General features: G+C 40.8%; 1 protein-coding gene across 3 annotated transcripts in view; it reads left to right on the forward strand.

Moving 5' to 3' along the window:
• Positions 1–12066, forward strand: part of slc6a9 (solute carrier family 6 member 9) — a 75469-nt gene that overhangs the window by 22956 nt on the left and 40447 nt on the right. The window contains exon 1 of one of the 3 annotated variants that reach the window (XM_040044897.1): positions 6826–7092. The exons of the other annotated variants lie outside the window; for them this stretch is intronic. Within the exon in view, the coding sequence (XP_039900831.1) occupies positions 7051–7092 (42 nt within the window). The 5' untranslated portion in view covers positions 6826–7050. Of the gene's footprint in view, positions 1–6825; positions 7093–12066 lie in introns of those variants that run through there. 3 annotated transcript variants of the gene reach the window in all.

Here is a 12066-nt window from a genome sequence, read left to right on the forward strand (position 1 = left end):
AGTTCTTCCACGGCATGCATTTTTAATTTCTCTTTGATATTTGGGCATATTGGGGACCGATGAATGTAAAAACAAAGAATTACCAGATTTATTTTTTTTTACCTTATTTTTGCTTTTAAGAAAAATAAGAACCACATATGAGGATATTCTTTTAAAATTTTGATAGAACAGTAGCAGTATAATGCCCTCGAAACTGGATATCAGGCCCATGTAGAGCAAAATTGAGTATTTTGGTCTAAATAACCCAAAAGGTGATGTCCACATATGTGGACGCCAAGTCCTAGGAGGTTAATGGATATAATGGAAAGATTACCTATATATTAGGATTGCAAACAGTATCGAGGCCGAGTACTTAACTCCAGGGTACACTGGATGTGGGTTTGCGACCAAAAGTCTCCAGTGTGGTTTTGTTTCCTCGTTCAAGTGGCTTCAAAGGACACAGCGAAGGCTTCGGAAGTGGATCTTTGAGTCAGCACAGAGCCCTTCTTTTTTTTTTTTCTTTTTCCTTAAAAATTCACTTGATGGTCTGTGCTGTTTCTTTGTGTAACTTCCTGCTCTTCTCATCTCCTGTGTGCTGCTCGAAGCAGTGCAAGTCAAAAATAGACCTATACTTAGACTACATGGACTGGAGAGACCCTTCCAAAGCGTGCTCTGGTCTGTCTGGTAGACTCCCAAGCACTGGCTTTAGTAGGCACAGTAGCTGACCAATACAGTGTAAATAGTGAAGCTACACTTTGTGGCTGCAGATTAAAACTTACTCGAATGCACGTTTTAATATAAAAATGGCACAGTGTCAGGCTGGGCTAGTATGCTCCAGCTGACAGATGATGACTGTTCAAAGTGATGTTTATTGTCATCGCAAGTAAGTGCAAGTGGCATTATGCTCTCTATATATTATATATTCATTACAGAGAGGATGGAGGGATGCTGGGATTAACAAACAGGGTCCTGAGTGTATCTACAGTACTGCGCTAGGTATGAGTTCCATGTGCAGATATAAATTACACGAGCTATATAGCTACAATGTCCAATATGGTTAGAATAGTGCTTTATTTATTGAATGTTTGCCTTCATCAGGGTGCACTGTTGTGTGTGTTTGTTCTCAAACTCACTAGTTTAGTATTAAGATTGCACCACTGTATGAGTTCAGCCACTGATCACCAACTGTGTTTGCTTGACCTTGCATTTGGAGTTTGCTCTTTTTCTCTTGTTCTTTTCATCCCTTTTGTTGTGTACCACAGTTTTGGTTGAGTCAACTCAGTTCAAAGTAGATACGTTGCACAAGTTGTGCGTTTGTTTGAGTTGACGATGTAGTTGAACCAGGAAATTTTTAGAAAAAAAACAACAACTTGATATCAGAAATTGTGGAGATATTTTTAAAATAACAGAAGACATTTCTTGATTGCATTATAAATATAAATATTGTATGAAAGACAGACACTTATCCATCCTGTTAGCACTGGATGGAGGTCAAGGAAAAAGCAGCCGCCTGCATAGATATAGTGACAGTGCCATTACACCTATCGGCATCACCTTTAGAGGAAACTCGTGTCAACTCACCTGAGTGAAAGAACATTTTGTGTGACTGTGCAGTTTAGTAACTTTTAGCTGAATATTAATTGTGTTGACTGGCCTTTAGGATTACAAAGCTTTTTTTTTTTTTTTTTTTTTTTTTTTTTTTTTTTTTTCCAACCAACAAAAGAAAGGCATGAGTTATCTGTCATGATTATGCAGTGATATTTGAGTTTATTTGTCAGTGCAGATAAGGGGGCTTTCAAAAAGGAGAGACGAGCATGACGGCCGAGATGAAATGGAAAGCAAAATCAAATGGAAAGCGATTATTTCTGTCTTCACACTAGTGTTTTCATGTCCAAGTGGTGCATTTTTCTCACTTTCCTCCATCACGTGCCCTCCACTGTCAAAGCAACTTTCTCCTTTATACTTGGGAGATTATCAGAACTCTGTCATTACAAAAGTCAAAGTTTAACGTACACAACATTACCACAGTAACCATAACTGTTAGACTACACTAAATGGCCTTTGTCAAATTTGATCTTCTGAAATAAAAAAAATAAAAAAGATTTTCCATAAGAAATAATGTTACATAAAAATTAGGTGAACTTTTCAAGCTATGAATTGGTGTTATTGATTAATATTAGGATTAAACATATGGCCAGACTTACTGAACAGGGCAAAATAGCATGTGGGTGCAATCCCCAAATAACGCCCATCCGTGCTTAGAGTTTCACAGCTACAAGAGAAGGAAAGGTTTGACAGGAGCATCAAGCCTGATTGTGATTAAGTGGAACTGCCTATTTGAACATAATCCTGAGTATAGGGTGTGTAATACCAGAGGCATTGTACTAGCTAAGTAGTTTTTTCCTGATATGTGATTAATTTAACAAATGGCCAATGTAAACCAAAGTTCTCCTGCTGTTCCAACTTATAAGCTTTCATCTCCCAACCCAGTTGGATGCTACAGCTGCAGGACATAAAATATCTTCTATTACTAATCTTCTATTAAGTCTAACTGGAAATGGGATCCATTTAATAGCTAACTGATATTTCTTTCAAAACATTAACATATGTCTTGCTATATGGATATTTTGAGCAAACCCTAATAGTGGGAAATAGTATGAGCAAATCAGTGAGCTGGTAGATGAAGGGTAGCAGATTCTGCCAATGGGCAGACCTTAAGATAATAACATTAATACTTTTTACCATATGATTATAACATGTGGACAGATAAAAACAGCTGAATGCTTGAGGGCATGGTCATAAACCCAAATCCATGTGCAACAGTTTGTACATGTACAACACTTTACATCTTCTATAGCATCCTCTTATAGTATATTCTACAGTACTGTCTTATGTCATTGCCAGCTGCCAACTATTAAGAACAATGTGTAAACAACCAATGCTGATAAGTCACACACCACACACGCATGCCATCTCAAGCCCACATTCTTCTTTCTTTTAACCTAAAATGAATCAAATAATGCATTAAATTAATGATTCATTTGTAAAATGTTCCCCCACTTCTCTTTGTGTGCCCCAACGTCAACCTGCTTTCTTATTAGAGTTGGATGTGCTTAAAATAACACAGCAAGCACATTTTAGTACCTGCTTTACAAAGTCTGCTTAGTAAGCCTCCTAAAGAAACGTAAGACCCAGGGTACATTAATCTTCAAATTACTGCATATTGTTTAATTGAGATTCGGTGTGAAGCCATGTTTGGCCGAGCTGGAGCTTTAAAGTAATTCCTCTATTTCCATTGTTTGCTTAAAACATTTAATGGCAGAGTCCAGGATCAGTGTCTGTGTTAAAGCATTAGACTTACCTGTAATAGAAGCTGGCATGTGTTTGGAAGCTAAATAGACAGCCTTGAGGAAAAAGGAGATCCATTCTGACCTTATCAGTGTTCTGCTGCCTGCCCTCTTCATTATTTGACTTTCGGCTTTTGGCTGTTGATGTTTCCTTTCTTATATTTGAAAGCTACTAGAATCCATGCCAGTGGTTTCCAGCCAGACTTCTCTTAAGTTTGAATGAATTAATCTACTAGGTCTCAGGCAGGGCAGCTATTTTCATTTAGTTTTTTTGGCAGCTGCTTCCATCTGGAGTTAAAGTATGAGGTTTCTGCTTCTCCTCCCTCTGCTGGCATTACAGGGTTCATTCTCTATGATCTGCACTGAGATATCTGTTTGTGCAAAGAAAGATATCCTCTCTTTGGACTTGTTGCAGTCGAAGCAAGCAAACAGAGAAATTAAATGTGCAGTTTAACAAGTTGGCATTATTTTCAGATGCAGCATCTGTGCTTCTCCAATTAGAGTTAAATGACCTAACATAATGGGGCAATTAGTTAATGAAACAAGGACCCCCTCCACAAACTGCAGCTGCAGCCACAACAAACAATTGTTTTGAGATCTGTTTGACCCACCAGATTCATACTGGGTTTTCACTGATTACCCCGACACTTACTGCCTGCATGATTTATATGTAGTTAAGTGTCAGTATGCGTGTGGGTGGGTGCACTTGTGAAGCTTTTCATTTTCTTTGACTTAATCTGAGGCCAACAGACTCTCTGGAGGCAAAGCTAGTAAGAAGTGGCTGGATCCCTGTGGAGGAACTAATGATTGGCCGTAGTTTTGGCCTCAAATGTGTGCTTGAATACCCAGTACGCTCATATGCACATGCACACATCCATATTGTTACAATAGGTTGTTATATCCCTTAAATAGCCCCATAAAAGATACTAAGATTCACTCCAGTAATCTTATATTTCACAATTTCAAAAAAATTTGCTTTCACAAAAATGGTCTCTGACATACATTGACACAAAGCACTGGCTCCAACACCAAAATACGCAGACACATGCACATGCACACACTGAAACTTTTGCCTTGGAAAAACCAGCCGCCATTGCCTGCTCCACTAGTATTTGCCGTCATAAAAAAACCTCTTTACATAAAAGCAGTGAGGCATTATCTATGCAAATGTGACTCTTACAACTAGAAGTGCATTCTACATGTTGCACAAAGCCAAACTGATACCACACTGTAGAGCAGTCCCACTGTAGGTGCCTCAGATGCAGAACTGCGATTATATATCAGATTTTTCCCCAGTGGTCGCACCACCCCAGCAGCAAAGGAGTGGGTCGCACTGACAGGCTGTATTGTGCTTTAATTATATGTTTCCCAGCTCGTCTGGATAGCTGCTGCAAAGAAAGCCGGAGCCTTTGTATTCATTAACATGAGAAATAATTGCATTTCGAGAATGTAGAGATTGCACTGAGCAGGCTTCCTGAGCTAGTGCTGTCTTCGCCCTGTGAATAATCACAGATAGTGATGTTATCTAATATGTCTCTTACAACTTTAGGACTGACCTGTACAAAGACTTAATGCGTTTTATAAATTTCTATCTAGTGTTGGGGTAGCTACTGTGAATCTATGCACACTCATTAGCCATGGAAGTGGTTACAAAAGTAGCAAGTTGCTCTACAAGGTGCTAAAAAGTGCCGTAAATAGCAAACTAGGAGCAACCTCTGGGCTGAAACATGAAAATAACAACCACGGCTAGATGCTAGCAAGCTAGCTAATTTCAAACATTTCAGAGCATTTTAATAGAATTTATGAGAGTGTAGCAAAGATTTATTGTGTAGTAGAATTGATTCAAGAAGTCTGAGTGAAGTCCTAGAATTTTCTTTGCCTTTTACTGTCACATATTACCAGGCATCGGTCTCTGTGCGCTACATCGTTACAATTTACCGATGTAAGTTGCTAAACAAGTATGCTAGCACAAGCTGAGAACATAGCATTCCACCATATTCTCTAAATAAAGTCAGTTATAAAATAACAATGAAAAATGTGAAAACTACAGAGTCAATTTCTACTGCTACTATTGCTAATACTTCCTCTTAGCACACTGAGTAGGGCGGGTTTATGCTAATGACTCTTTTATCGCCTTCGTTCTTTTTATTCCAGGGGAGATTCAAATGCTGTGAACTGATAGATGAATGAACAGCATCCTGTCTGCAGTGCTTGTCATGTGTTAAATATAACTTGAGGGCTTCCACTCAAGTGGTGTTGGCCTACTATTGTCCACGGCTATCAAACACCCATTAGCCTGGGGGCCAGTTGCCTGTCAGCTGTTGACATAACTTCACATTTTGATGTTAAACCACATCCGGAGGTTGAACTGATGCTGAGTGACTTATTTAAAGACACCGTCTTATTCTCCCGCATGAGTGATGTTTTCTTCGACCTCTCAATCACGCCCCCATTTTGGATGCAGGTTTACCCCCCCCCCATTTCTGCTTCCTCTTTTTGTTGTGGGTAGCCATTAGCCATATGGTGCAACAATGCGCGCATCAAAACAGAGGCTTAGGAGGGAAGCGCTTAAAATTGAAAGGGTGTTACTCTGTGAACATGTTGCGGAAGAAGAGGAGGAGGAGGGCTTTGGCTTGGCCAGCCTCTCGGTGTGACCTGGTGGGTTTGGGGGGGCTGGAGGCTGGGTGGGCATTGGCAGTGTCAGGGTGTAGAGACGGACGAGGATTTGGAAGAGTCAAGTACTGCTGAAAGGGAAGTTGTTGGTGGTCTGCAGAGTTGCAGCAGCTGCCTCTGAAAACAAACGGAAGAAATAAGGGAGACAGAGAGAAAGGGTTGGCAGGGTGGGGGCGGTGGGGGGGTGGGGGTCCGGTGGAAGCCGTGTGGGCTCTTCACTTGTGGGCTCCTCACTTTTTTTTTTTTTTTTTTGTTTCCTTGCTTTAATCTGTTCGGAGAAAGAGAGAGGGAGCGCTTGGCCAAAGCCAATGGGACCTCCACGGTTCCCCCCCCCCCCCCCCCCCCCCTTTCCAACTTTACTCCGGCCAGCTAAACTAGAAGTTCGACACCCCCCTGTCCTTTCCACCATCACCACCACCATGGGTCCTCCTCTCTCCCACTTACTTGCTCTGTATTCAGCCTAGGTGCTGGAGTGACAACGAGCCATTCATTGTGGAGGTAGAGGGAAAAGACTGTGGATCTCTCCTGTGCGTTTTTTTTTTTTTTTTTTTTTTTTTTTTCTGGGGAGGTGATGGTGGGAGATGAACGGGGGGGGCAGTGGATGGCGAAGGAGAAGGTGGGAGGGGGCATATTCCTGAAATGGTGAAGTACGACAGAAAAAGGAGGAGGCGGGGAGTGAGAGAAAGTAAAAGAGTTAGAGGAGAAAGAAAGGGAGGGGTGAATTAAAGTAAGAGCGCAAAACGAGGGAGGAAGGGAGAGCGGGGTGGATGGAGGGGAGGCAGAGCTGGACTCACAGTGGGAAGGTGGGGGGGAGGGAGAAGGGAGAGAGAGTGGGCTACCATGCCGAATGAGCAAGAGAGGCGGAGAGGAAGCGGAGCTCCATCAGATGAAATGAGGTGAAAGTAATTCAGGCATTAATCAAGCCAGGGCAAAAGGGAGGGTATACTGTGTTTCCCCCCCCCCTTTTCGCTGCGGAACTGAAAGCCAAGGTGTGAATGAAGGAGCCCACAGTGGCCAGCAGAGAAGCACCACTGGGTCACAGCATCAAATCATGTCCGAGTCGAACACCATTGCTGCTTCCACTGCGGACCAGGTCAGTTCAAGTTATCGTTGTTTTTTCTGGGTTTTTTTTTTTTTAATTTCTTCTTTTTTTTTCTTCTTTTTTAAAAATTTTGCAACAGAAGCGGGCACGCAGATGTTTCTTCTCTATCAGGTGCACCTGATGCTTAAGCGGAAGGAGACCGCTAGGAATACAAAAGCTGAATCCCCCCCCCCAAAAAAAAAGAAATCACAGGTTCAGGTCAGATGTATATTATCTTTAGATCCTAATTCGGAAGTAGTTAGAGGGAGTTTCTAAGAGCAACCGAGTGAGTGTGTGTTTCTTGGACTATCAAAGCAACGATTGTTTTGCCCGGAGCTGCCTGGACAACGGTACAGGGTCCTGAAAGAATTGAATTCATCAAGACGAGCTATTGTCTGCGCCGCCTTATTTTTCGGTGATCATTCAGGGGGTCTGTGACGACTCAATACCCCCCGCACCACGTGAGGAGGGGGACGCAGCTCTTTAAAAACCCGACCACGTGTGGCAGCCCTGAAAAGTTTTATAAGTAATTGCAGTGGGAAGTCCGGGCTAGCGCTGTGAGAGATGGGGTTGGTAAGGAAGTGGGCTGGTCCGCCGTGTGTGTGAAAGAGAGTGACAGAGTGGAAAAGCAGTAGCGTCCAGAAAGGGACGATATTTATACCCCCCAGCCCCCAGCAGCCCCCCTTTCCTCCTTCGAAAGCGCCTTTAATTGCACACTTTGGCACATACATCCTTCGCTCCGCTTCCTTTTATTAACTCTCGGCTGACTTTGAAACACTTTGAAACAATTAAATCCTCGGATCCGCTTAAGATAAGATATACAGTTATTTCTTACAGCAGGTAGAGACAAAAAGACGGGGGGAAAAAAGATGTGTGTGTTTTGTTTTGGGTTTTTTTTTTGTTTTTTTGTTTTGTGTGCATGTGTGTGAGCGTTTGACCTTGCTGCTGGCTTGTGTTGTTCGCCAAGTCCTTGTCTCCTGTTTCCGATTGCTGCTGTCAAGGCTGACTCAGCCTGCTGTAGCTGTGCAGGCAAATACACGCGCTGAAAAAACACATACAGACTCACACCTGCGGGCATATGCACACAAATGTTTCAAGTTATATGTGTTCTCATTCAAACAGGTACATAAATTACTCACGTACACATCCATGAAAAAGGAAAAATCCTGGAGTGTAAGGTTTTGGATCAGAATTCTGAAGAAATCTGGACCTTCACAGTGTGTATGTGTATGCAGGTGGAGGCTACTTGGGTGGATGTGTGTGTTTGCTTGTTCTTACTGTGAACAATTCCCTGAAGTGGCATTCACAACTGACAGCAGTCCACATGCTAATCCGCTGATTCTGGACAGTTTAGGTTTGGTAGCACAACCGCCACATTTCTCCCAAAGCTTTGACTGACAGGACTTACTGGATCTTTCAGGACTTCCAAAGTAGGGTTGCCTGTGCATATAAATGCAGATTTCACTCCATTGCCCGTCGAAGCTAAATGCTGGCATCATTACCCGTGGAGTGCGAACTGAACTCTTAGAGTTCTAATTTGTGCATGTTTGCAGATCTGCCTGCTCACATTTGAAGAGAATTATAATTATTCATTCAGTTTTGATGGCAGACTCACTGTCATATTTTTTTTTTTTTTTTTTTTTTTTTTTTTGGAATAGTGTTATTAGAAATGTAGAGTTTGCAGATGCTGCTTTTTGTCTGCAATAAAAGCTGAGGAGACGTGGTTTGAGTGTTGACTGAAAAAAAAAATGAAACAAAAAAAAAAACAACCATGACCTCATAGAAGCCCCCCAAAAATGGATAAAATACAAGTATGGTATCTGTTCATTGGAGCAAATGTGTTTGGGTTTTTTTCATTCTTTTTTTTAATCGGCAATTAACAAGCCTACGAATGAAAGAAACCTGTTTGAATGTGGTGTTCAGTATTTTATCTTGTATAAGGTAACGTCTGAAATGGACGATTAAATTTTAAAAGACGAACAAAAGCCTGTTAATGGTAGTTTATTAACAGTGTTCAGGAGATCGGTTTTTTTTTTTTTTGGTTTTTTTTTTGCAAAGGCAGCCTCCACCACCAAAGTTGTGGTGCTTTCTTGAGCTGTCTGCATGTGCAAAACGGCAGCGATAGCTCAGTGCTCGCACAATGACCATGTCATTGTGGATATATCCACCAAAATGTTCATTAAAACCCATTCAGAGATGGTGCTACACATGTTACAAGCTATTTCGCACACTGACTTGGTGACCATTCCCTCACCTGAACCCTGTATTTGGGAAGGCAGGTGTTGGAGCGCTAACATTCCCGCATTTCACCATAAATGGTGGGGTATTTGTAGTTCCTGTGAAGAATATGCATGTATGTAACTTTTTAAATCATTATTATAGCCTGAGGCTTATTAAAATATAACCTCCACAAATCAAGCGCATCATTTCTGCAATATGTACAACCTGAGGTTGTGTTACCAGCTTGTAAATGCTTGTCATGCTATAAGTGTTAATTATATAGTGCTCAAAAAATTGAAGGAAGGTTTGAACCATGAGCAGGTTTTGCTTTCATTTTGGGTGTGATTTTGAATTCAGCCCTCAAAGGGTTGATGATTTGTTTTCAACACTGTCTCCTTTTGTATGTCAGTGAAGATTTTCAATTTGAAATTTTTATTCATGAAGTTCTGATGCGTGATTAAGTCATTTTTTAATTTCTTGAGCTGTGAGTGTGTGTGTGTGTGTGTGTGTGTGTGTGTGTGTGTGTGTGTGTGTGTGTGTGTGTGTGTGTGTGTGTGTGTGTGTGTGTGTGTGTGTGTGTGTGAGAGAGAGAGAGAGAGTAGTTGGCTTTTTAATATAAATTATGTGTCAGTTTTCTACTAGTCATTGCTTTTTTTCCCCCTAGAGGTGAAGGATATAATCAGGAGGTTTGAGGGAAATCTCTGTGCCGGTACTGTCTGAGCTGCTTACTGTGGAACGATTCAAGTGCTGGCTGAGCTGATAAAGTTCATGAGACAGACAGACAGACAGACAGACACACACACACACACACACACACACACACACACACACACACACACAACCCCGTTCAGCTATCTTCCTCAAAAAGGCCTTCAAATTTGTGAGGACCGGTGTGTGTGTGTGTGTGTGTGTGTGTGTGACACGATCAGAATATGAAACAAATAACATCTGCTAAATTTGGCAAAGGCATCTGTGGATTGTGTTACAGACATATTTACTGAAGTTTGCATGTTAACTAGGTAATCTCAACAGGTACTCGTAGGTAACTATATAATCCAACCGTCCTCTGACCTCTGTCCAATCTGAGAGGAGAAGAGTAAGTAGTGCATCCCAGAGATTATATTCATCTTTGCTATAGTTTGTTATTCTGACCTGTTGTCAGTCATGTTGAAGGGCAGTGACTCGATGAATGAATCATGTGATGTGACATCCACCCACTCTAACACTAATTATGTGGTAAAGACAGAACAGGGCATTTCTGACACAGGAGAGAAAAGAGTGATGCACCGTGGGCATGACACCAGTGAGATCATACATAACAGTAAATGGTTTAACCAACTGCAATCCCCTACTCAGTGGCCTTTAAGAGCATCGGTATGAGAAGAACTGAGCTGTTCTTACATGTGTACAAACAGTAAAGTGGAACAATAGGCTGGTAAAGTATTTTAGTTAACTTAAAGGTTATAGCTTTTGTTTTAAAAAGGAAAAAAAAATACTCCTTTTAATTTAAAGTTACATTTTTAAAAAATGGGTTACATGAGCTTTATTTGAATATTTGATTTCAAACCTAACATTCATCCAACGGCACCATTGATTTTATTTTGCTTTCCTTTTATCTTTTTTTTTTTTTTCTTTTTTTTTTTTGTCCAGGTGCCTTTTAGTCAAACTCGTGACTGAAACCAGTGCCGTTGGATTTCCTCATTTCCAGACAGTCTGCATGTAGGAAAAAAAAGAGTTCTGTTCTGGCACAGCCCTAGCCATTTTCCTTATCGTTATCACGGTCTTCAAATACTTCTCCATTTTCTAAAATCATCCAATATCCTGTCTCAAAAGTAGCGTGGCTGCCCAGCTTCGATCAAAACTGCGCTCCTTCATTTCCGCTGTCATTACACGGGTCACGTCCTTCCTCATAGACTATTGTCCCAACACGGCAAGTACGATCTACCGCTGAGGTCTTGTGTGATTTTAAGGCACGCTTGACTAATAATTGCAATAATAAGAAGTTCAGATGGATCTGGTAATTGCTAAGTGAGTGCTTGTGATTGGTCTTGACACACATCCTAGTGAAAGAAGAGATCAGATAGATCAGAAACTATTTCCATATCCCGAAAATGGCTCTGAGTGCTCTGTTATAGCTTTGACTTCATATTGTTTTGAGAAAGTGATTCAGCCTGTCGTTACTTTAGCAATCAATTTTTTATATATATATATATATATATATATATATATATATATATATATATATATATATATATATATATATATATATATATATATATATATATATACACTAATCAAGTAAATTCTGCCAAATTTACCATTTTACATTAGACTTATATAGCAAAGTTGCATGTAATCACATTACTCAAAGGCAACATTTTTTTTATTTTTTTTGAGGCTTTTGAGTTTCTTAACTTTTTTGTTTCAGGTTTTCATAACTCAGAGTGCATTTATAGCTTCAACAGCTGACCCAGATTGTTGCTTTGCAGATTTTCACACAGTGCTTTGACAAGAAGTGCTGTTGTGCAGAAAAGTTCTTCCACTGTGGAGGCATTCATCCAGCACTGCTGCACTCCAACACCGACCTTTTCTGTTTATGTCTGCCTTCACGGGCGTACGTCGACATATTTAGCCTGTCTGCCCTGCAGGCGGTCACGGTTTTAGTGCCAGTTGATGTTCTAAAACAACCCTTTTAGCTTAAACATCACAAACGGATTTTTTTTTTTTTTTTTTTTTTTTTTGGCCACAGTATTGGAAAAATAAACA

Source organism: Simochromis diagramma, unplaced genomic scaffold (genome assembly GCF_900408965.1).
Source record: "Simochromis diagramma unplaced genomic scaffold, fSimDia1.1 OVJJ01000663.1, whole genome shotgun sequence".
Classification (NCBI taxonomy): domain Eukaryota; kingdom Metazoa; phylum Chordata; class Actinopteri; order Cichliformes; family Cichlidae; genus Simochromis; species Simochromis diagramma.